Source organism: Leguminivora glycinivorella, chromosome 24, assembly GCF_023078275.1.
Source record: "Leguminivora glycinivorella isolate SPB_JAAS2020 chromosome 24, LegGlyc_1.1, whole genome shotgun sequence".
Taxonomy (NCBI): domain Eukaryota; kingdom Metazoa; phylum Arthropoda; class Insecta; order Lepidoptera; family Tortricidae; genus Leguminivora; species Leguminivora glycinivorella.
Genome location: NC_062994.1, coordinates 773,784 through 801,606, shown reverse-complemented (window position 1 = coordinate 801,606; position 27,823 = coordinate 773,784). Strand labels below are relative to the sequence as shown.

At 38.3% G+C, this 27,823-nt stretch overlaps 1 protein-coding gene across 1 annotated transcript in view; it reads right to left on the bottom strand.

Annotated features, from left to right (window-relative positions):
- The window catches only part of LOC125238719 (CLIP-associating protein), a 106,214-nt gene that overhangs the window by 33,482 nt on the left and 44,909 nt on the right, over positions 1–27,823 (bottom strand). Inside the window, exons 10-21 of the mRNA XM_048146133.1 lie at positions 22,911–23,095; positions 21,031–21,153; positions 19,466–19,585; positions 17,747–17,874; positions 17,277–17,405; positions 16,624–16,760; positions 15,995–16,042; positions 6,755–6,886; positions 3,883–3,984; positions 2,421–2,544; positions 1,613–1,742; positions 573–677 (exon numbers count right to left, since the gene is read on the bottom strand). Coding sequence (XP_048002090.1) covers positions 573–677; positions 1,613–1,742; positions 2,421–2,544; positions 3,883–3,984; positions 6,755–6,886; positions 15,995–16,042; positions 16,624–16,760; positions 17,277–17,405; positions 17,747–17,874; positions 19,466–19,585; positions 21,031–21,153; positions 22,911–23,095 — 1,463 coding nt within the window. The remainder of the gene's footprint in view (positions 1–572; positions 678–1,612; positions 1,743–2,420; positions 2,545–3,882; positions 3,985–6,754; positions 6,887–15,994; positions 16,043–16,623; positions 16,761–17,276; positions 17,406–17,746; positions 17,875–19,465; positions 19,586–21,030; positions 21,154–22,910; positions 23,096–27,823) is intronic.

The window sequence follows — 27,823 nt, the reverse complement described above, 5'->3', positions numbered from 1 at the left end:
TCATTTACTTTATATATTTCTATTTGACTTATTAAATAGAAATTAAGTTTAAACATAACTCCTGTCCATATTTTTCTTCTAATTATGTGGTGCTTTATTTCGTGCATTGCATAAAATATTTTATTTTAGGTATAGGAAACCAGCCTATATTGACTGGACATCAGCAGCGTCTGATCTATACAAGCCAATTCCCACCGGCTTGCCTAAAATTGATTACTACTTATAGTAAAGTACCTAATGTTATGGTAGGTTTCTTTATGCTCAGTGTTGCCTAGCAGAAATTTTCACCAGAAGCCACTGCTGAACATTGCAAGCTGAATAACCTAACCACAAAATTAACATTTTGAAAAAACCCCCGACCGCGACATAGTGGACCGATTTTCATGAAGATCTCCACTTAAAAATCACTCGTTTTGGCGTGAAAGACGGACAAACAAACAGACACACACACTTTCCTATTTATAATATTAGTATGGACTGTCAAAAAACCTAGTAGCCAGGAGAATGAAAATAAATACCGAGAATAATAATGACCATTCATTACTAATTTGACAGTTTAAAAGCCTACTTACGTCATGTCTTCTATAAGAGTCCAAGCTTCTCTCCGAGCAGACGCTGGAAGCTTCCGAATCGTCGTCACGCCGACCGCTGTCATACGCGGAACTGTCTTCTGGACTCTATTGATAAAATAAACATTAATATTATTTCCATTAATTTCAGTACAAATTAAGTAAGTAAGTAAACACTTTGATCTAGCTGAGCGTACCCCAAAGGCACAGTATAATAAAGAGTACTATCGTACAGTATGGCCACTCCCGCTCCCCGCTGAAAGTGCCGCCCACCCCCTCTCGATTACCTCACAGTTACCGCCTGTCAAAAACGCGAACAGTCGACCTGTCATATTTCACTCATACAAGCATAGTACGCGTTCACCTACACGAGCTTAGACTGTGTGCTAGGAACGCGCCTCTTTCATATATTTGATCGCCAGTGTCCGAGGTGTACCAAAGGTGTAATGCCATCTAGACCACCGTACCTTTTTGTGTATGGTACTGAGGTACGTTTTTTTTTCTTAAACTTTATCTGTCTATAGTGTCTATACGGAGTTATAATATATGTCTTTGTCATAAGCAGGGAGCGTACTTTTCATGCCGATGACATTAATCTGACGTCACGCTCCGTATAGGTGATCACAAATAGTTTTATTGTAAATTATTAATCATTAGTCGTCAATCATTTTAATCGTATACAAATTACTTCAAATACAGTAGTCCATTTACATGTGGCATAAATAATACCTACTTGAAATGTGAAACGTGATGAATAAAATTATTTGATTTGTTTTTATAAATAAATTTAATTAAATAGTATTGTTAACAACACATTACAAGAAATACGTAGAAAAGAGAATTTCTCTCTAACGTAAAGCACACCATCCTTTTTGCATTCATTACCATGCAAAGAAATTCATAACTTAAAATGATTGATGACTAATGATTAATAATTAACAATAAAACAATTTGTGATCACCCTATATGGAGCGTGACGTCAAATTGATGTCATCGGCACGAAAAGTACGCTCCCTGGTCATAAGTAAAACAAAATGAATTACCCTTAGCACTCCCTCCGCGTCTCTAGTCTGCTGCAGCAACCTGAGCGTGGCCGACGGGGCGCGGGTCGTCCTCTCCACGGACTCGCGCCTTCTGATAGCGGAGCCTACGACGCTGCTGGATCTACCCGATCTGTAAAAAAGGTCATTTTAAAGGTGGTTCAACCTGTAGAGCTTTTTAAAAACTACTTTTTGCTTAAACTCGATATTATTAAATTATATTTTAGGTGACGACCGGTCTGGCTCAGTCGGTAGTGACCCTGCCTGCTGAGCGGCGGTCCTGGGTTCGAATCCCGGTAAGGTATGGGCTCCCTGTCGAGGTATTCCCGATGAACTACAGTATGGGGTTCTTCAAAAAAGGAGTGTACAAGTTTCTAATGGTTCTCTCTGTAATAAAGTTCTCGTTTGTTTCCTTTCTTTTAGTGAATATTTTAAATATATGATTTTGACTCTTGGAGACCATAATATACATCTCTAAGGAGAATTAGATTAAGTATACATTTTATCTTTAGTTGTGACATTTAGAGTCATTTGCACCTCTAAAGTAATTTTAGACTTTTTGTATTTGTACTTTTTATATTTAGTAGTATTTTATATTTATATTTAGTAGTGTAGTTCTTAGTTGTAATTCGACATTTAGAGACCTTATACATCTCTAATTAATTGTAGTAGAGTTATACTTTAGTTAGAACTTAGAATTAGTAGTACTTAATTTCAATTCAATCTTAAATATTTTCTAAATATGTAAATGTGACGTGTAAAAGTGCCCCTGTGGCCTGTTTGCTGAATAAATTATTTTGATTTTTTGTACCTGGTAGGACTTGTTTCCCTGGAGCCGGCGAGTGACCTTGGGATCCCCGAAGGCCTGCGCCGAGCGCTAGCCAATGAGAGCGGCCCAGACGTTCGAGATGAGGGCGATGATGACCGAGAAGTAGCTGCAAGAAAAGATAATAGTGATAAATAAAATCTGTCTAAAAATTAACTCTTTTCACATTCTGAATGTGTAGAGCGTGCGCAGACAGAGAGCAGTCTGGAGTTCTGCGTTCCGCGTTCAGAGTTCTACGTTCTTTAGAATGTACCGAGTCTGTAGCAGCAACGCACACAGCGGGCAGTCTGACCGCGGCGGTCAAAGCGGGACGCCGTGTTCTAGCGTTCTTTTCGCGCCGAGACAGAGAACGCCGGAACGAGGGGATGTCTAAGGTTGCAAACACAGAAAAAATAATGAATTTGTTAGGGAAAGGAGGGATTTCTGAGGTCGAATCTACGGATAGTACACGATGAAATGCTGTTATGTTTATTTTATCCTTAATAAATAATTACAGTGCCCTAAAAATACAGCCAGCCTTTATTTTTCTCAATTAATGAAACTATTCATCGACATGCGAATAAAAATATCGAATCGCTGTTCATCTGTAAGGAGAATTTAATAGGTGGAATATTTGAGCAATAATTCTTCATAGGAAAACGAACTTTTCAGTGACATGTTGCATGTACAAAGACACAAACGAAGCTAGAGAGCGAGAATTTGAACGCCGCCTGTGTGCGTTGGAGCTCTTGAGCGGTCAACGGTCACCAGAACTCTGACAGAACGCAGACCGCTCTCTGTCTGCGCACGCTCGTAGATTATAGCTTAAAGTTTATGTAATTAATATTGTCTTCGGTTACCGCGATAGTTATTCATGAAATAAAACTATGGAAACTGATTAAATCGCGTATGAATTTAAAATTCATCCCGACGTTTTCAACACTTTACAGCGTTCGTGGTCAACGGGTGACTGAGGAAAAATTACAATGTGCAAAAGCTACCCACATACAAGAAATATTAACGAACCATGGCCATAAATAATATAGTTTGCTAAGGCAGGTTCACACACTATACATAAAGCTAGTTATACATACATACATACATACAATACATACAATCATGCCTGTATCCCATAAAGGGGTAGGCAGAACACATGAAACTACTAAAGCGTCAGTGCCACTCTTGGCAAATAAGGGGTTGAAAGAAAACGAAACTGTGACATTGCAGTGACAGGTTGCCAGCCTCTCGCCTACGCCACAATTTAACCCATATCCCATAGTCGCCTAGCTAGCTAGTTATAAATATTAAAATAAAGTTATTTTTTTTGAATATTGTATAACTAGCTTTATTTATAGTACACATGTACTCGCTGCACCTCGCTGCGTGCGAGCACTACTCAAGGACAAACCGCGAGGCGCGAAATTTGTTATAAGAATTATTACTGGTTTTATACTGGGTTAAAACTTACGTTGTGACTGAGAAACACCAGGGCGGGAGCGCGACCGGCCGGCCACTCTCTCGGGGCTCGGCGGGACGCCGCTGTTGCTCTGTGGAGACCTCTTCGCGCGGGCTGCAAGTGTACAAACACGTTAATCTCATTATATAACCTAATTGGTAATAATCTAAATAGTTACATATCTAGTATAATCATATTTGAGGTAGTTAACAAACACTTTATAAGTTAGGCACTGGTTAGTTAGGCCACCGCGAGCTAGTAAACTATGAGCTATCGGCTATAAAAAGGAACAAAAGACAATCACTTCCGTGCAAACAAAAGAGACACGGCGATGTTTATAGCTTCGCCCAGCGGTGAGCTATCAAAATCGCCGTGTCTCTTTTATTTGCACGGGAGTGCTTATCTTTTGTTGGTTTTTATAGCCGATAGCTCATAGCTTATTAGCTCGCGGTGGGACCAGTGGCTAATCATTCCAAAAATATATTTGTACGGCTATATTGTCGGATGCAATGTGAATTTAATATATGTATGGCTAAAATGTCGTTCGTGGTTTCTAAAATATTCCTTTTGGTTAACCGTCTTTGATTTACTTACAAAGTTGACTATATGAATAAGGTAGCAAGCAAAAGTGCAAAAAAGAATGTTCATGACTACTTAGCAATAAAAAAATTGTCAAAATTATAAAATGAGTATCTTGCTAAGGAAAAGATGCAATAGGCTAGTTTCCTACTAGTCAAATCAGCTTCTTTTTAAGAACTGTCAAAACGATTTGATAATGAATTACTATGAAATACTGAGGAGTGACGTCACGGTCAATTCATTTACTTTATATCTTTCTCTTTGACTTATTAAATAAAAATTATATTTAAACACAACTACGGTCCATGTTTTTCTTCTAATTATGTTGTGCCCGTGTGGTGACGGGTTAAGAATTTCACCACCCCCTTTTTTCCCGTGGGTGTCGTAGAAGGCGACTGTGGGATATGGGCAACCTGTCACTGCAATATTTGCCAAGAGTGGCACTGAAACCTGACGAGTAGTTTGTGCTCTGCCTACCCCTTCATGGGACACAGGCGTGATTGTATGTATGTATGTATGTATGTATGTTGTGCTTTATTTCGTGCACTGCCACTGCATAAAATATTTTATTTAAAGTGTAGGAAACTAACCTATTTCTAAAACAAGCATCATTATAAAAGTGCAGTGTTATGTCAAACAAAATAGTACATTGTGTATTAAGGGCGGAAAGTGAAGGATTACGAACGAGAGGCTGTTTAAAGCCCGGCGCCGAACAGCCGCCCGTGATATACAATGTTTTTCATCACACTCGCGAAGTAATAACCAAATTTTAAACAAATGCCCTAGGGCGGTAAAATAGCTCATTACGTATCAGTACAGTATGCAGGCATGTAATATTAACACCGTTTATTAGTGAGTGTGATGAAAATTTTATATCATAACAAATATAATGTGATGGCTAAATAGTCATAAAATTAAAAATAAAAGGACATGTAATGTAAAGCCTTTAGTGCGTAGCAACAAAAATGTGCGGTTAAATGTGTTGATATATTGTGGATTCAATTTAGTGTGTACTATTTTAAAAGTACCTTGCTGGGCCACCTCTCCCTCTATTTGGAGGCAAAAACAATACAAGACTTATTAACTAATAATATAACATCATATTACATTTATTTTACATTCAAAAGAATTAACTATATTTTTTTAACACGTTTAAATATAAGTGCACAGCACTCCTCGCTTCGCTCGATGTCTCACTAATTTAGAAATAATGACATATTTATTTTCCAAGTAGGCATATTACAATGCGCACATGAACAACAAATAAAGCTACGCCGGCTCTAACCCTACGCCTCAGCCTCGAGAAGATTTCAGTCCCCCCTCAGTTGGGGGGGGGGTATCCAGAGTATCCACTATGGGACCGGCAAGAAACTCGGCGGGCCACTCAAGTAGTACTTAGGTAGTTTTTATTTTCTGTAGGCTTGTGTCGTTCACGAACTATGGACTGTTAGGAATAAAATCCCATCAATGACCGAAATGAACTGAATCATTTTGTGCTCTGAGAATCGGTCTTTGCTCATTTAGTTCAGTATAGGATCGGCGAGCGCGAGCGGTTTCGATCAAGAACGATTGTGTGACTGCGCCGACCGAGAGCGAGAGCTACTTAGCAGAGCAACACAAAAACATCAAGGTTTCATATTAAACTTCGGTTACTTACAACCTTTCGACCCGGAATGTTACTATCTGTGGACTATTCGTATCATTTTGACACTATTCGGTCCCATTCGTTCTGATCTTTCCGACCGCAGTGGTCGCTGGTCTGGCTGAACTAAATGAGCAAAATACCTAAAAGAGCGAACTAGTTCGTGGGAGCGATTGAACGAGATCGGAGCGCTCCGATCAACGAACGAAACGGCACAAGCCTAATTTTCTGGGTATTTAACCATGATGTAGCAATCTAAAAATGTTGTATCATTGATCAAAAATGTTAATATAATGTAGCAAATTAATTTTAGGATATCATTTCCCGTTAAAATGGTACAGATAACGATTAAAATAGGTATAATTAAGGTCTTAAAAATAGATGCGGAAAACGTGCCAAAAATGTTTATGTCCACACACGCGTTCGCCTACACGAGCTTTGACTGTGTGCGTAGGAGCGCTCTTCTTTCATATCGTCACTACTTTTAAAAAATCTCGTATCTCACGCTGCTCCTCAAAGTTAAAACGCAGTAAGTCTATATGCATTCCATACATACTTACTACAATCTTCTTTTCATTGACAGACGAAGATACAAGTTTTTTTTAAAGTAGTGACGATATATTTGATAGTCATTGTTCGAGGTGTGACTAAATAAATACTTACGCAAACTAGCAGTGCCGGCGGCCATCTTGGCTCGCGTCATGTGTGAGTAGAGAGCGCGCGCGCGGGCTCGTTGAGCAGCGGCTGCGTCCACGGCGGATACTGAACGCGCTGCGGCTCCGCTTGGTGATCGATCTGTAGAAACACACGCTTATCTAGTACAATTATTATCACTAAAACCCATAGACGTAGAATGTCAAAGAGGAACTTTAACGGCTCAGCCACGACATTGGTCTAAGCGCGGCAGCGGTGAGCGGCGGCCATACATTGGAGCGAGACACAGTGATGGGACTTTTCATTCGTACGTATGGCTGCCGCTCACCGCTGTCGCGCTTAGACCAATGTCGTGGCTGGGCCGTAAAGATCGAAAGTGAGACCAAAACAACAATTTCAAGTGTCATTAGGAGTCCAAATTCAGAATTGATTACGTGAATAATTTGCATTTCTAACTGTTTAGCCCCCCCACACACATCTAGCGTCTCTCGAGCGTAGCGTCGGGCCAGCTGTATGGAAAAAGACGCCGCGTCGACGCAACATCGAGGTTGAAGTCTTTGAAGAGAAAAACGGCATATATTTATATGAAGAGCCTATGCCTATCGCCTGTAGGCCTAGCACATGATGGCCGCGGGAGTATGTCGCCGCGAGATAGACTACCCGTCCTTATGTCATTAATACAGTTAGAAGAAGACGTGGCATCTATCTCGCGGCGACATACTCCCGCGGCCATCATGTGCTAGGCCTACTGGTCTCACCGCGAGCTAGTAAGCTGAGCTATCGGCTATAAAAACGAACAAAAGATAATAAATAAATATTGGAGGACACCTTACACAGATCAACCTAGCCCCAAACTGAGCAAAGCTTGTACTATAGGTGCTAGGCGACGATATACATACATACCAAAGACATATATAACTCCTTATAGACAGATAAAGTCTAAGAAAAAAACGTACCTCAGTACCATATAGAAAAAGGTACGGTGGCCTAGATGGCATTACACCTTTGGGGTACGCTCAGCTAGATGGCGCTAATATTAATATTTGACGATTTAAAACATATCAAGTTACGAATATGGGCCAAATTGTCAAAACTGAGGTTCAAAAGTTTTAAACCTGTGTCAACAGATGACAGTCTATGCACTGTGATTACACATTTTACTTCGACAGTAACTCTCTATAATACTCGATCCTCTTTGATACATACGTATACAGCGTGGGGCCTGTAACAAAGGCGAAGAATTGAACTGTAGGCTATTCTCCTTATACTGATCAACATTTGTTCAGTGACTTTTAAAAATTATGAAGTCTTTAAATTTTTCATACAAAATAAATATTAGCTTCAATGTACGCCATTATTGTTTTCATTGACGTTGTCTGTCACACTTTAGACTTAACAGAATTCGCAATACATTACCTCTTAGAAAAAACTTTCAAGGGTGATAAAAATCAAAATACAAGTTATTTTTAAAAGTCGCCGAACAAATGTTGATCAGTATAAGGAGAATAGCCTAGAGTTCAATTCTTCGCCTTTGTTACAGGCCCCACTCTGTATAGCATAGGTCTCTTCAGTCATTAAAAGCGATGTATCTTGGACATTGCACCAGAAATCGCCTGAAATAGACGCTAAGGCCAGTAGTATGGATGTTTATTTCACCTCTCATAGCCACAGGTATGTGTGAGACAGGCGGGCGGTCTTGCGACAAGCGTCGCCGACGCAAAGAGTTGGTCCTACTGATCCCTGACACTAGATTTTCGGTTGAAGCTGATTGTAAGTTATACAAACCGTATCCATGGTAGCGTGGAAAGAAAAATAACTTATGTATTTCAAGTCGTCAAAATGTCTTTTATATGTCTTAAAACTCTTTTTTACCTACATTAAGGTCAATAAGGATAAATCTCACAAACTTAATTTAGATAGAAGAAACAAATTCATATATTTGTATAGGGGCCGAGCGTGTCAAATTTTGTACTGAAGTTGATTCATGCCTGTAATTTTAAATATGTCTCAGGCTCTTGATTGTTTATAATTTTTGTGTTGTTGCAATTGAATATCACGTAACGAGGCATTTTTTATGTTTTGGTTGACTTCAACTTACAAAAATTGACGCCCGAAAGCTGCAAGCCGCGAGTAAAGACGGACAACTCAGTGGATTTCACTGAGTTCATTTGACACGCTAAGTAGATACGTTTGCTTGATCTATGGTATATATGACATCTGTGATAAATCTTATCTTATACTATTAACGAGCAATTCTTGTATATTTATTTATTTATTTATTCTTATACTATTAAACGAGCAATTCTTGTATATTTATTTATTTATATATACCGACGATCTCGGAAACCGCTCTAACGATTTCGCTGAAATTTGTTGTGGGGGTTTTCGGGGGTGAAAAATCGATCTAGCGTAGCCTTAGATCCCGGAAAACGCGAATTTTCGAGTTTTCATGAGTTTTTCTTTCGCGTTTGTAAACGTAAAATATGGTCCTTAATTTCGCCGCGCGCGCATCGATTCCGCTTAGCTCAGTCGTACGAGGTCGCTCTAATGTATGCAGATAGATCGTAGGTGTCAGGGTTTCGAATCCCGGCCAGAAATTAAGTTTTTGTTTTTTGTCTTTTTTTTTTGTTTTTGTATTTATAAGTTTTTTTTTATCTAAAGACGTGATATATTAAAATAGAGCCGAGCGAAGCTCGGTCGCCCAGATATCATGTTATATTAAGAAGTGTGTTTGGCCTTCATATTTGACCATTTGAAAGCTGAATTAGTCGGGAGTGTTCTTAGCCATGTTTCATGAAAATCAATCCACTATGTAGGGGTTTTTAACCCCCGACGCAAAAACGACGGGGTGTTTTAAGTTTGACGTGTGTGTGTGTGTGTGTGTGTGTGTGTGTGTGTGTGTGTGTGTGTGTGTGTGTGTGTCTCTCTGTGTGTGTCTGTCTGTGGTACTGATGTGCCGACGGAAAGTTTCCAAAATTTCGAAATTTTAACATAGGAAAATTTCGGAAAGTTTCCATACTTTGTATGGACATTTGTATGGATGGAAACTTTCCATTTCATAAATTTAAATTCCCTTTATTTTTCGTGAAAGTTTCGTGAATTTTTCAAGAAATTTAAGATTTTTTTGGAAAGTTTCCGCAACTTGCACATCACTAGTCTGTGGCATCGTAGCTCCCGAACAACGGATGAACCGATTTAGATTTAGTTTTTTTGTCTGAAAGCTGAGTTAGTCGGGAGTGTTCTTAGCCATGTTTCATGAAAATCGGTCCACTATGTCGGGTTTTTTTTTCAAAATTAATTGTGTGGTTATTGTCCCGGATTTGTAAGTTCACATTTTTGACACATTTGTTTTTGCGAGTTCATACTTTTGCCATTTACTACTCACGATTAATGGTTAACGTATAAACTTTCAATAAACACTGATCATTGGTTTAAATATAGTATTTTATGCAACTGGTGGTTAAAAGAGGTCAAAAAAGGTGAGTGGCGTGGGTAACAATTTGAGGCGAAGCCGAAAATTGTTAATAAAGACGCCACGAGCATTTTTTGACTCAGTTAAACACCGTTGCATACAATACTTTTTCTACGACCAAGCACTTATTTTGAAAGAAAATTATAAATCAACAAATACCTACTTTCAGTCATCTTAGTTATCTAGTGGACCGCCTACCATTTTGAATATGCAGTTTGAGTGCAAACATGAAAATAAAACTGTCTATGGTATGGTTCTTTGAAGCCTGGCCACTAAGACGAATCGAGCCGAGTTGAATCGAGTTCTCATACATTTGAATGCGATTCGACGCGTCGCCAATGAACGCAGCAGAAAATTAAACGAAGGAGTCTCGACTCTGCGAATTGGTTTGTTAAGTTGGTAGCAATGTATTTACTGAACTGTAACAGCTATATCGTGCTACTTCTACTAAATGTTTTCAGGGTATAGACTAGATAGACTTGTCCTGACATCTTTTATGTAGGGTTTTTAAGTTCTATGCACGACCTTGTAACTCGCGAATAACAGTACGGGAGTAGAAAAAATATTTTAGTTTAGTTTAGTGCCTATTAAGATCTATCATTGTATACCATTGCCCTATGACAATGCCACTCAGATACTATTGGCTATAAATCTTAGTGGGAATTGTCTCAGGATGTAGGTTGTACCTATTATTGTGTATTTCAATATCTTCTTATCTGTATGACCTTCCTATGTCTGTTTTTTTTCCCCAATAAAGAAAATAAAATAAAATAAAAAATAGGCCAAATGTGAAGGCCAGACAGACTTACCCTTATGATACATTTACCGATATTGACCTTAAGTTTTAGGGGCGACCCACACACAGGCGACGCACGTCGTAAGACGCGGAACGGACGCCAGCGCCGCGCCGCCCGAGTGTAATTTAACACTTTCGAAACCGGGCTCTACGCGGCGCTACGACATTTTCGCTACATACGGGGAAACCCATGTAATCGGCTACGCTTCTACGAGCGGTGTACCCGACAGTCGGGTTCTTGGTAGCGAAAGTGTTAAAAAACGTCTCCTCAGTACATTTTGTATAGGAAAGACGTAAGACGCGCCGCGTCGCGTTACGACGTGCGTCGCCTGTGTGTGGATCACGGCTTAGAGGGTTTTTATGCTTAAGCGATAATGTGGTATCTTTTGTTTGAAAACGACACATTTTTTAAATCCTATCCATTTTTATAAGATTAAAGAAAACATCAACATTAAATGTATAACTATATATTATTATATTAAAAGTTAAAACACAAGTACCCACTGTACTTGACTTAAAATTATGCGAAAGTCAAATAATTATATCTAAGAACATATATTATTCATATAAAAAGCACGAATACAATATTTACAGTGCATAAGCATTTTTAAAACGCATGTATTACAAAATAAAATAGTTATATATTATATTGTAGATATTTTTTATTGCACAATATATTTCTAAATTTTGAATATCACAAATATATTTTCAAAAAACAAGAATGTACATGCGTTTTGTACTACAGGGTGTCCCAGAAATATATTAATTTAATAGTAAATTACGATACAAGTGCGGATGGGAGGAAATTCGAAACGAGTGGCGATAAATTAAATCTCCTTTACGCATGTGTATCGTACGACGATTTTCAGTACATATGGCACTTTGAAGTTTCGAGGTGACAAGAAAGGTACTACGTTGGGAAGTAGTGCGGAAAAAACACCATATGTACTGAAAACATATTATTTCATTAAGAATATTAAGATAACATGAATAGTATTAGTTTACAAGACTTATTCAATATAATTAATTAGAATAATTAGTAAAAAACGCTAGATTCGTTCATTCAATTCTTGATACTGTTCATTTCGCTTTTGAAAATGGTTTTACACATTTTTTAGAACGAATTCTTCCGTCCAACATGGAACACTGAAAAGATTTAAAGCCAATTATGTTTTTGTTTTAAATTTTCACCTAGCTACGTGTTACGTAGTGAAACTAATGTTAATAAACGACATTAGGGGTTATTAAGAAGGTTCCCCTTGTTTTGGCATAATTTTAATATCAAGAATTATTTTTGGCATAATCTATATTGGCATCACCTTTCGCATAATCTGTTATGGCATAGTATAGTTACGCATAATTTGTCTCGGCATATTTTTATTTACCGAATATATTTCATGCAATAAAGGTTATTCGCCGAATGGTTTTTATGCATAATTTATTTCTACATAACATGGTTTAGTCGAAATTTACCACGCAGATTTTTTATCATAGGTAATATGTATTACTATATTAATGTTGCAGTTCTAACCTAACCGAAATTCTTGACAAAATGTTGTATTTGTTGAGGTCGCATTCCTAACCTAACCACTCCGACTCTCTTGACAGCATTTAGTATGGGTGGATATTCTGATTTTAAGAAATATGCCAAGTACAATTGTGCGATATAATTTTATTCATAAAAACAATCGGCGTAAACAGAATTATGCGAAATTACTTTCAGACAAAGTAATATTTGTATTATTGTAGATTATAACAAATAAGTTTTCTGCCAAATTAACATTCGGCGAAAATCGATTATGCGAAGTCTTATGCGAAAATCGTTTCGGACAATTTAAGTTATGCCAAATAGAGGAAACCCTATTAAGAATCGTCTAAAATTACTATAAACTCAAAAAACAAAATACTACTATTTAACTTTTGATATCTTGATACGTACGATTTGTTGGTATTAAACAAATTTTAATGTTACGAAACAATGTGGTATCTTTTTGACAGGATTTTATTCAAAAACTAGCTTTTACCCGCTGCTTCGCCCGCGTACTAAAAGTATTTTTATTCAAACGTATACAAAAATTAAGATTTTCATTTGGATCCGTAGGTTTCTCTGTAGGTACATTTGTCTGCGATTATTTCGATTACACATAATACTATTGTTTTTAAAGAAATGCTTGCAATGATTGTAGAAATGTTACCACATCGACCACAGCGTAGGTAGTAGGTATGAGTAGGTATGTATTCTATATACGCTGGGGAAACCTTTATAAACAACCCACATAGCCCGTATTTCGACACTAATGGTCGGTGAGTAAAAAGTATTTTCTTGCATTATACCTTACAACAACAATCCCTTCCCACTGAGCCGCCTGCTTTTTGCACTGCGTTTTACACTGCCTGCATATCCCTCTAACGATACCCATATTATCCCTATCCCTATCCCTGTCCCTGTCCCTGTCCCTGTCCCTGTCCCTGTCCCTGTCCCTGTCCCTGTCCCTGTCCCTGTCCCTGTCCCTGTCCCTGTCCCTGTCCCTGTCCCTGTCCCTGTCCCTGTCCCTGTCCCTGTCCCTGTCCCTGTCCCTGTCCCTGTCCCTGTCCCTGTCCCTGTCCCTGTCCCTGTCCCTGTCCCTGTCCCTGTCCCTGTCCCTGTCCCTGTCCCTGTCCCTGTCCCTGTCCCTGTCCCTGTCCCTGTCCCTGTCCCTGTCCCTGTCCCTGTCCCTGTCCCTGTCCCTGTCCCTGTCCCTGTCCCTGTCCCTGTCCCTGTCCCTGTCCCTGTCCCTGTCCCTGTCCCTGTCCCTGTCCCTGTCCCTGTCGCTGTCCCTGTCCCTATCCCTATCCCTATCCTTATCCCTAACCTTATTCCTGTCCCGGCCCGGCCCGTCTCGTCCCGTAGCGACTACATTATATAAGGAATCTACGTGCCAAATTTGGAATCTCTAGGACCAGCGGTTTCGGCTGTGCGTTGATATGTTAGTCAGCCAGTCAGTCAGTTTCTTCTTATATATATTTAGATTTAGAATGTTCGGGAAAGTTCTTATATTTTCTAGAATGTTCTAGAACGTTCCAAAACGTGTAAAACTTAATGTTGTTCATAAGAATGTTCTGGAATGTTCATAAAATTTCTGAAATGATCTAGAAAAGTCCAGAATGTGTGTAAATGTTTCAATCGATATGGAATGTTCTAGAAAGTTCTGAAAACTTATGGAATAATGTAGAAATTTCAGAAATATGTAAAACTTAATTCAGTTTAACACATTTTGGAACGTTATAGAACATTCTAGAAAATATTAGAATTTTCCAGAGCATTCTATATCAACTGTATTCAGTTTTGCACATTTTGGAACGTTCTAGATCATTCTAGAAAATATCAGAACTTTCCAGAATATTCTATATCAATTACATTCAGTTTTTCACGTTTTGGAACGTTCTAGATCATTCTAGAAAATATTAGAACTTTCCAGAACATTATATATCAACTACATTCAGTTTTACACATTTTGGAACGTTTTAAAACATTCTAGAAAATATTAGAACTTTCCAGAACATTATATATCAACTACATTCAGTTTAACACATTTTGGAACGTTCTAGAACATTCTAGAAAATATTAGAATTTTCCAGAGCATTCTATATTAAATACATTCAGTTTTACACATCTTGGAACGTTTTAGATCATTCTAGAAAATATCAGAACTTTCCAGAACATTCTATGTCAACTACATTCAGTTTTGCAGATTTTGGAACGTTCTAGATTATTCTAGAAAATATTAGAACTTTCCAGAAGTATCTAGAACTTTCTAGAACATTCCATATCGATTGAAACATTTACACAAATTCTGGACTTTTCTAGATCATTTCAGAAATTTTTAGAACTTTCCAGAAGTACAGATATATAAGTACAGATGCACTTACCCACATTTTTTATATTGCGTGACACATTTAAAATTATATTGCGTGATACAGAAGTAGAGATGTACAGTACAGAAGAAGGACAGATATATATTTTTTTAACATTTTCGCCACCCACAGCCACCTACTTCCACCCACCGCGACCAAACTCCCTTACTTTCATCTAGAGACCAAGGCGTATTTACCACCCCAACAGGGTGTTGATTGGAATTGATAGTGATAGAGAAAACCCCGGACATACGTACATTAGCGTTAGCATTTTATATATGTATATAGATAAGTTTTTATTTGTGTGGAAACTGTGAACTAACTAAATAGTAATGATAATTTTGTTTATAGTATATTATATAATCAGTATATAGTATATTATATTCACTACAAGTAATCGTCGATAATATCTACAAAGTACTAGCTAAAAATTTTAGTATTGCTATTTTTGGGACACCCTGTATAATCATAATGTCTACAAAGCGTGCACCGCAAAATAGAGTAAGACCAAGATAATTCTGCAGCGATTTTGACATACAAACCACATGAGACTGCTCAAGTATCATACTATTAGCAATTAAGGGGTGAAAAGAAAACTAAAACTTCACACCACAATAAAATTGACCCCATGTCTACTGCGCCGACGGAAAGTTTCCAAAATTCTAAAATTTTCACATAGGAAAACTTCGGAAACTTTCTATACTTATGTATGGACAATAGGTTAGTTTCCTACTAGTCAAATCAGCTTCAGAATATGAAATACTGAGGAGTGACGTCACGGTCAATTCATTTACTTTATGTGTTTCTCTTTGACTAATTAAATAGAAATTATGTTTAAACATAACTACTGTCCATATTTTTCTTCTAATTATGTGGTGCTTTATTTCGTGCACTGCATAAAATATTTTATTTTTGAGTATAGGAAACTAGTCTATTGTGACACTTAAAATAATATTTTTACATCTTATAATGACGTCAAGATCGCTGCAGAGTAAGCTTGTTCCGACCCTACCTCCTGTTTATCTCAAACGATTGTCTGGAGACCGTGTGAGTTGAACAGTAGGTGTCTTTAGTTATGGGTACTAACCTGACACGCTGACAGACGGGCTGCGTGGACTGGTGATCGTACGCCTTTCTGTAACAAAAACATAATTGATATTGTCTTCGGTTACCGCGATAGTTACTCATGAAATAAAACTATGGAAACGGATCAAGAAATATCCATACTTTAATAGAGAAGATGGCTTTACTTTACCACCGGCTTGGGATCCAGTAGTAAATAAAAAAAAATCATTTATTTCAGACAATTAAAATCCATATCATCAATTCATCATACATCATCCATATCATAGTACACCTGATAATGGAACAAGCACGACGAAGACTGTGAGGCATTTGTGTTGTATGGTGTTGGACATTTGCAGTTTGTTATTGTCAAATTTTGTATAAATTAATTGCTTTTTAACATAGTAATGGTAATTTTTTTGAATATTATATAACGATTAGCTTTATTTGTGAACCTCCCTTAAAAATCTATATTATTTATGGTCATGTTTCGTTAATATTTCTTGTATGTGGGTAGCTTTTGCACATTGTAATTTTTCCTCAGTCACCCGTTGACTACGAACGCTGTAAAATGTTCGAAACGTTGAGATGAATTGTAAATTAATTATACGCGATTTAATCCATAGTTTTATTTAAAAAAAATTAACTAACCAGTGCCGACGTGCTGTAGACTATCGACGCTGCCGACGTTTCGTTCCCTTTCCAGTTGTTTCTGAGCGGCGGCGTCGAGGCGAGCGAACAACTGCTCGGCGTCGGCGGGAAACGCTCGCTTGTACGCCCAGTACGCTCTGAAACACAAGTTAGATGTTGTGGTGGCGGAATATTGTTCCAGCATGTGGTAGCAATGAGGAGGCACACTCAAAAGGTTATGACAGAAGGCGCCACCCTATTAGTCCATACGTGAGAGCGAGAAGATGATATGTTTTCTCTCTCTCACATATGACTGACAGTGACATGCCTTGACACTTGCACAGGCGCCGCCTCAGTCGCCTCCTCATTATAAGCGCTGGTGGCCTAACGGTAAAAGCGTGCGACTTACGATCCGTCGGTCGCGGGTTCGAACCCCGGCTTTCACCAATGAGTTTTTCGGAACTTATGGTGAAGGAAAACATCGTGAGGAAACCGGACTATAATCCTAATAAGACCCAGTTAGTTACCCTTCGGGTTGGAAGGTCAGGTGGCAGTCGCTTTCGTAAAACTAGTGGCTACGCCAAATCTTAGGATTAGTTGTTACAGCGGACCCCAGGGTCCCATGAGCCGTGGCAAATGCCGGGATAACGCAAGGAGGATGATGAGGATTGTACCTGCGTCCGAAGGTTCTGGCGGTGCTGTCTGCATCTATACAGGCGCGACGTATCGCGTCTCGCACAACTGGCAGCTGTTTCTCTATGGCCGGTTGCGACCATTTCTCTAGCATTAGCACTAGGACTTCACTGTAACAAAAACAATGACAAATCTTTTAATATTTTCTGAGCTCATATAACCCGGCAACGTTCAAGGGTGAACAGGCATCTTCTGGGCGAGCTCACTCCATCGTAGGCCACGTCTTTGCCTTTGGCTTGTTTTGGCTTTGAGGTGTGTGTGGAGTAAGCCCATTTATAATAAATAAATATATATACATTTTGAACTATAAACTTAGCCACCATACACTTTTAATAACCAAAATTTATAAAAATCGGTTTTTAATGTCAAATACTACAGGAAACAATAATTTCTTGTGCCAAATTCGATAAGAGTCTAGTAGCCTATTGTAGAGGTAGGTGTGTAATCTTACCTTAAAGTAGACCGAATCTCTTTGGACTTGTTCGTAGTCAAATTAGTTGCTATGACGGGCACTAGGCGAGGGCAGTGCACATACGTCACAATGTATCGGACGCACACTGTGCCCGCTGATGACACCACCTGTCAACAACAATTAGTAAACTTATATTTAATTTCTAAATTAGTTTTATGGAAAAATATAGTTTTGTATAATCTTTTTTCTACTCGTCGACTTTAATCTATCAATTAGAACACCACAGACTAAACTATTGGCTTCGTGCGAAGGGCATGGAGGGGGTAAGCAAAGCGATCGCAGTGCTTGCGGTGGTCAAAATCGACACTGATTGTCATCTATCAAAACTCATAAAATATAATACAATGTCGTGTAATGTTTGATATGGGGTTTCAATGTTGTTTCGTTGTTAATTGTAAAAATAATGGCATAAATAGTCGTTGCACGTTCTATGCGTTTCTTAGAGAACACTGGAAATTGAATCAAAGAACTAAATGGATAGCTACGGTGAAAAGAAAACGTAAGTGACATGTCAAAACAAAACATGATAATAAATTATATTTAAGCTTTCTTTACCTAATATTGTTCAATACGCTGTTAGTATTTTTCCTACCGTAAAAGATTATGCTTAAAGATTCAGGCCTAGCCTGGGAATAGGCCCGTGTCGGATATTTCTGCGGCCGCGGACATGACTACGTACTTACGTTTAGATTTGTTTTATATGGCATTAACGGGACGGAGGTTTAGCGAATACTATATCACTAGCGCGAAAAACTTGTACCATTACTCCTATGTTCTTCAAGATTCATTATATGCCCTGCCAGCACCAATTTATTGACTCTTTCTGTAGTCTGGGGTTGGAAGTTTATACCGTGAGTAATGCTTTGGAAACTGATTTTTGGTATTATATCCTTGTCTTTATAATCTATCTACCTAAATTACACTTGAAATAGTAGCTCTTGTTATTCGATTTATTTAAAATTAACGAAAAATCGTTAAAATATAGTGTTTGTTTACATGTCATTTTTTGACATTTTCCACTTCAAATTCACATGGTAGTGGGCGTAATTGTCGTGCACGTAGCCAATACGTGCTGACTTTTCAGTGTTGGATAGTCTTTGACACTTAGTCAACTATAATATTTCATTAAACTTCAAAATTTCAAAAATAGAACTCGATACAAGTTCTATACTAATTTATACTTAATACCTGGCAATTTTTTCTGCATCTGAAACACTTTTTTTTTTATCTATCGCGTTATTGACCAATCAGGGACCGTTATTACAAACAATTGGTTGCCAGGTAATTCTATGTTGATACAACGGTGAACGACGCTATTAACATTAATTTTAACTTGAATGAAAGGTGCAGACAAATTTTCCAAGTATCATAAATTAGTATAAAACTTGTATAGAGTTCTATTTTTGAAATTTTTACAGTTAACTAAAGTGAACTGTAATGAAATATTATAGTTGACTAAGTGTCAAAGATTTTTTTTTTCGTTTCCATACATAATAAATGGATTAATTCGCGTGAGAGGACCTTGCCGTTTGACGGCACATGTCAAAAAAATAGCAAAAGAAAGTGGTAAGGGTAAGGGATGCCACACACGTGTTCAGTATTTTTTTTTAATAATTCGATAACCGTAAGAGTTAAAGAGGCTAGTTTCTTAGAGAAATAGGACGGAATTCAATAAAAACAGGGTGTATAACAACTTACCTTGGCAGCATTCTGTATGAGGTTAATAAGTTCCTGTAGTATGTACAGACTGAACTGTTCCAGTTTGTTCTTGAGCACTTTAGCCATGTGCGCGATGGTGATACACGCTTCCCGCACCACCTGTTAATCCAAACATAATCAATTAGGTATAAGTTTTTTTGCAAAAAAAATCATTATTGGCACAAGCTTTTATCGCCGACTGTACCTTTCCTTCAACCGTCATCTACTGCTCTCCGAGACGTTTCTAAAAACGCCTTACTCGATGGCAAAGACATATGTAACTCCGTTTATACAGATAATCTAAGAAAAAAGGTATGGTGACCAAGATGGCGATACACTTTTGGGGGACGCTCGGCTAGATGACGATTAATATTTGACATTTTAACACTTATCAAGCTAAGCTAAAATATGGGCCAAATTGTCAAAACTGTGGTTCAAAAGTTTTAAGCTTGTGTCGAGAGATGGCAGTCTATGCACTGTTAATCCACATTTTCCTTTGACAGTAACTCTCTGTAAAACTCGATCCTCTTTGCCGTGGGTGTCGTAGAAGTCGACTGTGGGATATGGGTTAAATGGTGGCGTAGGCGAGAGGCTGGCAACCTGTCACTGAAATGTCGCAGTTTCGTTTTCCTTCAACCCCTTATTTACCAAGAGTGGCACTGAAACTTTAGTTTAATGTGCTCTGCCTACCCCTTTATGGGGTACAGGTATGTATGTGTGTTACTCAGCGTTAATATTTCCCTGTGAACAGGTAATGAGCGATGTGTCACTGACGGGCGACGATGGTCACTGTTGAAACAGGCCACAGCCCACAGCAGTATATAAGATTATACCTAGTTCAACCTTACTTGTCCAATCATGTAAACAAACACTGCTGGAAAACATTATCTCACTTTTCTCTGGAATTGCACATTAACCATCACTAAAAATGTTATTATACACTTAAATAAACTCACAAAGTATTGAAATCAATCAAAAACCACTGAAAAATATCATTTCTAAAACGATTTTCATCAATAATTGTAATTACGAACGGATGACATCAAAAACTCCTGACATTACGAAGTCTAGATTGTCTATGAGTCGTAATGTTGGGATGACAACTTATCGTTATGAACGATCGATATTAACGTTTGAGTTTGTATAGCTTGGAAAAAATGCGTTGATATTAATTACAATAATTTATCAGATTTATTAACCGACTTACTTACGTTTTATTTCCTACCTCTTTACCATAAATATTTTACTATCAGTATATTTTTTGTTGTATTAATGTTAATGTTAGGTACTATGAAATGAATACTGTACTAGCCTTTTCCATAGGATTGTTGCAAATGTGATGAAACCTAATTAAATTTTGGTTTTTACATAGATGTTGTGTGACGTAAAATTGAAAATCCTCTGATGACATTAGCAGCGTTTATTTACAAATTATCGTTAATTATCGTTAATACATCATTTTATCGACATTTCCAATCACTAGTAAATGTCTTTGATCATATTTGACGTTTCGTTTGTTTACATGATAGGACAAGTAAAGATGAACCGACTGTAGTGTATTGTACCTGACTCCTCAAATCCTTGATGACGACCAGAAAAGGCACGGAGAGCTCCTTCAAATGCGCAGCGAACTCTGTAGGGTACTGCGCATGCGCGTTGGCTGTCAGTAGAGACCGGATTTTCTTGAGCTGCAAACAAAACGCATTATGTTAAAAAAATCACATTTATTTACGGCTTCGCTCGCGTTAGATATAGACAAAAGTAGCCTATGTCACTCTCCATCCCTTCAACCATCTCCACCAAAGAAATCAGGACAATTCGTCGTTCCGTTTTGCCGTGAAGAACGGACAAACAAACAGACACACACACACATGAGCCGTGGCAGATGCCGGGATAACGCAAGGAGGATGATGATGGTAAAATTATACTTTTAAGTTGACAAACGTATTTACACAGAACTTAATTTAGATAGAAGAAACAAATTCATATATTTGTATAGGGGCCGAGCGTGTCAAATTTTGTACTGAAGTTGATTCTTGCCTGTAATTTTAAATATGTCTCAGGCTCTTGATTGTTCATAATTTTTGTGTTGTTGCAATTGAATATCACGTAACGAGGCATTTTTTATGTTTTGGTTGACTTCAACTTACAAAAATTGACGCCCGAAAGCTGCAAGCTGCGAGTAAAGACGGACAACTCAGTGGATTTCACCGAGTTCATTTGACACGCTAAGTAAATACGTTTGCTTGATCTATGGTATATATGATGACATCTGTGCGTATTTACAACTATTTAGCATTTATAGTGATAAAGCATGTAGATGTCATCCCATATGCCATCCAATATACAGATCCAGTATTTCCGAAGCGGCTAGGCAGAGCACATGGGCCATTTTTTTTTTAAAGTTGTCCATCCCACTTTTTTTTAATTTGGAAATTTTTATGTGGTTTCCAGTCAGAATCGCGAGCTCTTTCAATTCTAATAGGAGAAAAAAAGTGTCCCAAGGTTTTTTTCCATTCCGTTAACATTTTTTCATACATTTTGTATGACGGTAACGGAATGGAAGATTCGAAAAAATGTATGGAAATTTTGGGACTTTTTTTCTGAAAACTGACATTCTTCACATGAAACTGACGAAGTTTCAGTCCCACTTTTAGTAAACAAGGGGTTGAAAGAAATTAAATATGTATATCCTCGGGACACCTGGTAAAATCATTTATCATATTTTAGTTACAGCATCTCAACAGAGCGGCAGCTTACTGAAATCGCATAGGCCTTGTAATACATGATAAGCGTAACACTCACAGCATCAACTCTCCTCTCCCACTCGGCAGCCTTGTCTTTTTACAGAGCGGCAGCTTACTTACACGAGTCTTTTTAGCACAATAGACACTATATTATAGTATGAAATAGAGGTAATTTCTCCAACTTACAGCGTCGACTCTCCGCTCCCACTCGGCAGCCTTGTCTCCTAACAGAGCGGCAGCTTACTTACACGAGTCTTTTTAGTACAATAGACACTATATTATACTATGAAATAGAGGTAATTTCTCCAACTTACAGCGTCGACTCTCCACTCCCACTCGGCAGCCTTGTCTCCTAACAGAGCGGCAGCTTCCTTACACGAGTCTTTTTAGTACAATAGACACTATATTATACCATGAAATAGAGGTAATTTCTCCAACTTACAGCGTCGACTTTCCTCTCCCACTCGGCAGCCTTGTCTCCTAACAGAGCGGCAGCTTCCTTACACGAGTCTTTTTAGTACAATAGACACTATATTATACTATGAAATAGAGGCGATTTATCCAACTTACAGCGTCGACCCTCCTCTCCCACTCGGCAGCCTTGTCTCCTAACAGAGCGGCAGCTTCCTTACACGAGTCTTTTTAGTACAATAGACACTATATTATACTATGAAATAGAGGCGATTTATCCAACTTACAGCGTCGACCCTCCTCTCCCACTCGGCGGCCTTGTCGCCCAGCAGCGCGGCGGCGTGGCGGCACAGGTCGTCGAGCCCGCGCGGGCCGTAGACGGCGGCGGGCGCGGCGGCGGCGAAGGCGGCCTCGAACGCCTCGCACGACACCGCGCCCGCCTCGCCGCCGGGGACGCTCTGCCCCGACGATACTGCAGGGAGGGGGTTACGTTTTACTAATGTAAATAAATATTGGGGGACACCTTACACGGATCAACCTAGCCCCAAACTAAGGCCTGATTTAGACGGCGTGCAAACTCACATGCGATTTTAGTTATATTGCGGACTGTTTAAGTTACATACGATTTTGCACAGCCGTCAATACCGCAATGTAATAAAACTCGTATGCGAGTTCTCGTACCGTCTAAATGGGCTCTAAGAAAAGTTTCACGGTCACGGACTTTAATTGTTTTATACTCGAACACTATAGCTTAACAATGTTTAACTATGACTCGTCCAGTATAAAATGAGCTAGAAGTGGATTAACAATTAAAGTCCGTGACTGTACTATGGGTGCAAGGCGACGATATACATACTTATATACTTACAGTTTCGTTTTCTTTTAACCCCTTATTTGCCAAGAGTGGCCCTGAAGCTTTAGTAGTTTCATGTGCTCTGCCTACCCCTTTATGGGATACAGGCGTGATTGTATGTATATATATACTTAGATAACATACATACAATCACGCCTGTATCCCATGAAGGGGTAGGCAGAACACATGAAACTACTCAAGTTTCAGTGCCACTCTTGGCAAATAAGGGGTCGATAGAAAACGAAAGTGTGACATTGCAGTGACAGGTTGCCAGTCTCGCCTACGCCACACTTTAACCCATATCCCACAGTCGCCTTCTACGACACCCACGGGAAGAAAGGGGGTGGTGAAATTCTTAACCCGTCACCACACGGGCGCCACCATACTTAGATAAATACATACTTATACTTATATACATAGAAAACATCCATGACTCTGGAACAAATATCTGTGTTCATCACACAAATAATTGCCCTTACCGGGATTCGAACCCGGGACCGCGGCTTAGCAGGCAGGGTCACTACCAACTACGCCAGACCGGTCGCCGAAATGTATATTATGCCATAGAGGAAATAAGTAACGAAAAAGTTGGAACTGCATACATCACTAAATTCGAGTTATTAACCGACTTCAAAAAAGGAGGAGGTTCTCAATTCGACTGAATGTTTTTGTAGTGACATCTCCTGCGTAGCCCAGTACACAAACGCTCAGGATAATATCCCTTTCGTAGCTATCTATCTCTATCGCTCTTGCGTATTAGCGCGACAGAGCCAGACTACATTTCTGCGGCGTTTCGGTGGTGTTTCGCATCGCAGAAATGCCCGGGGCCCGACGTCACTATGACATAGTTCTACAGTAATTGGTTTACTGTACCAATATTTACCCAAGCGAGATTACAATATTAAACCACAAGCGTGGCAAATGGTTTGAAAAGTAGAATCATAAGCGATGCGAATGTTTCAAAAAATCAAAAGTTAAACATTTGCCCTCGAGTAAAACACAACATTTTCATACAGCATAAACATTTCAATATAAAGAAAATACTTAAAATAGCAAATTAAAACAAATCCATCAATTTATCCAATATTTATGATTCAAAATCATCATTTATAGGTAACTTCTACCAGCCACATTAAGACATCAAGTTAAAATCTATATGAAATTACTTAATGCGAGTTCTAGTACTCACTCCACACTCAAGAGACGCATGTCCGCCGACGGAGGAGACGTTTTTTAAATTACATTCAGGCGGCGTCGCGCTGACGTCCTTTCCGCGTCGGCGGACATGCGTCTCTTGAGTGTGGACGGTCCCTTAAGGTGGCTCGCTTTCCATACAAAAAACATCTACCATTTATTTAGTCACCGCACACTACAACTAAATAAAAATATGCGCATACATCTACTATACATTATTCGTCGTCGCGGTAGTGAATGAAATACATTGTTTCATGCAGAAATCATGGACAAATCCATGTGAATTTTTTATTAATTTTACGTAAATGTGCGTGCCAAATTTTGTGTACAGACACAGAGCCGTCATATTTCGCGCATTTTTAATTGACATTGTCATCAGTGACACTTGGCTCTTGACAAGTAATTATTAAAGATATTGGTTTAGTTAACTCAAGCAGACTCAGAAATAATGACGCATTTTGTCAATAAAGATACATATCGTATATTTCGGCACTGCTAATGTAAATCGAAATGGCGTCTTGGTCAAATGCACCGATTATGAAGCAGGTGATTCTGAGTTCCATCCCGCAGTTTTTTTTAATCATTTGAACTTTTTTTGGATTTTTTTTTTATATATTTTTTAAATGGAATATTTGACTGTTACTATATTGCTTTCCTATTTTTTATTTTTATACAAAAATACAATACAATCCTTTATTATGCCTTTGTTGATAAAATAAAATATTACACGTCTGGTATAATACATTATACATAGGTCAAAGTGTGGGCATAGTATTAGTAATGTATTGCATTTACTGAGCTGGTTAACCTATGTTATTGTTGTGTGAATGTTTTTCTTCAACAACTAAATGGTTATATACAACAATATGGGTAGCTTTTGCACATTGTAATTTTTCCTCAGTCACCCGTTGACCACGAACGCTGTAAAAGTGTTCGAAACATCGGGATGAATTTTAAACTCATTATACGCGATTTAATCCGTTTTCATAGTTTTTATTTCATGAGTAACTATCGCGGTAACTGAAGACAATATTAACTAAATGGTTACAAATAATAATTATCATCAAATTATCATCAATATAATCTGGTCCAGGCAGGCAATTATGGTCACGCGATAAATGATAAAACATCTGGCCGTCCCTATAATCGCACTTACTAATAGTTCGCACAGGGACGGCCTGATATTTTATCGTCTATCGCGCGACCATGCTTCCCGTGCTGTACTAGCTTTAGCCCGCGGCTTCGCTCGCGTTAGAAAGAGACAAAAGTAGCATATGTCACTCTCCATCCCTTCAACTATCTCCACTTAAAAAACATGTCAATCCGTCGCTCCGTTTGGCCGTGAAAGACGGACAAACAAACAAACACACATTATCTTTGGTGAAACAACGAATTCTTCCACTTCAGATTATAGAGTAACCAGCTTTTCCCATTTATAATAAACTAGCTTTTGACCGCGGCTTCGCTCACGTAAGAAAGAGACAAAAAGTAGCCTATATCACTCTCCATCCCTTCAACTAAATCCCCTTAAATAATCACGTCAATTCGTCGCTCCGGTTTTGCCGTGAAAGACGGACAAACAAACAGACACACACCCTTTCCCATTTGTAATATTAGTATGGATTTGACATTATTATTTATATTTAAATAATTATATATGTATAGCCCAATTTCGTCGGTAACAGCGTGTTATGTAATGGCGTCGTTGGGGAACAATCGTCTGTCACGCCGTGAAGGTGCGTTCGATTCCCAGGATTCTATAAACTTTTTATATTTTTTTGGATATAAATTTCGTTTTTTTTATTGACCGAGCAAGAATGGAGAGCCGAAGGTATCAATTTTATCTTAGAGAACATATTGATTTTTTTATTGTCATTTTGATTTTCTATTTATTAAGTTGAGATATAAAACACAACTTTTAATACCCTCGTTAAATATAATATTTTATCGAAATCACTCCTTAGATAAAAAAGTCCACTTGAGTTTTTAAAGCATTACGTTACTCAGTTAACTATTGCATTTTCATTTACTAATTTAAGATTTCAAAAGCGATTTGAATACCCTTGCTCCATCCAAAATAAACAATTAGAAAAAAAAAACATTCGGATCGTAGTTTAGAAACTAAAATTTATCTATACTTTTTGGAATTTTTTAAAATATCAGATTAGGATAATTATGTTAGAAATTCTGAGTTCGACGAACCCAAAAATTATTACCATGTAAGATAATAGGTTTTTAATCTTTTTTGTGGAAAACGCTCAGTAACTACTGTACGAGTACATATACATTTATGTATAATAATAAAACAAAAAATAGTGTCACATAGTGTTGTGTTCCTGCCGGTGAGTAAGGCTGCCAGAGCTCAACGAGGGTGCGGGGTGCCGACGACGGGAGGACTTACGGAACTAATTTGTTCCGTCTATTGTCCTTTGAGTCGTCGGCAACCCAAACCCTCCTTTGAACTTGTACACTCCTTTTTGCTGTGCATACGCAGCAAAGGGGAGTGTACAAGTTTCTAATGGGGCGGCAACGCGCATACGACACTCTTCGAGTTGCAGGCGTCCATAGGTTACGGTGACCGCTTTCCATCAGGCGGACCGTATGCTTGTTTGCCACCGACGTAGTATTAAAAAAAAAAAAAAAGAGAGAAAAAGTCCTGGATTCGAACCCAGTACTTCCATGCAAATCATGCGATGGCACGTATTTACCGCAAGGCTATTTAAACAAGCTGTCGCCGCGTGAAATTATCGACTAGAAGGAATACAAAAACACTGTTTGTATGTGTGAGTGGTACTTAAAAATAGTGTAAAATAGTAAATTTATTTACATTAAGGGGATTAACGTTACAATGAGAAGTTGAATGTTTGTTGTAATACGTCAATTTTAATATTAAATGTTCGCGAAGCATAATTGAAAGTATATAAATGCCTGTACGACTCCACAAAAAAAATAAGACTGGTAATTTGCAGATTAACGCCATCTAACGCAGCCTGAGCTTCGGGTAACCTAGGCGAGCCACCTTAAGATACATTTTCACACACTTCTAATCTACAAATAATCAACTACATCCATAGAACTTTATTTATATAGAAGAAACAAGTTCATCTATTTGTATAGGGGCCGAGCGTGTCAAATTTTGTACTGAAGTTGTTT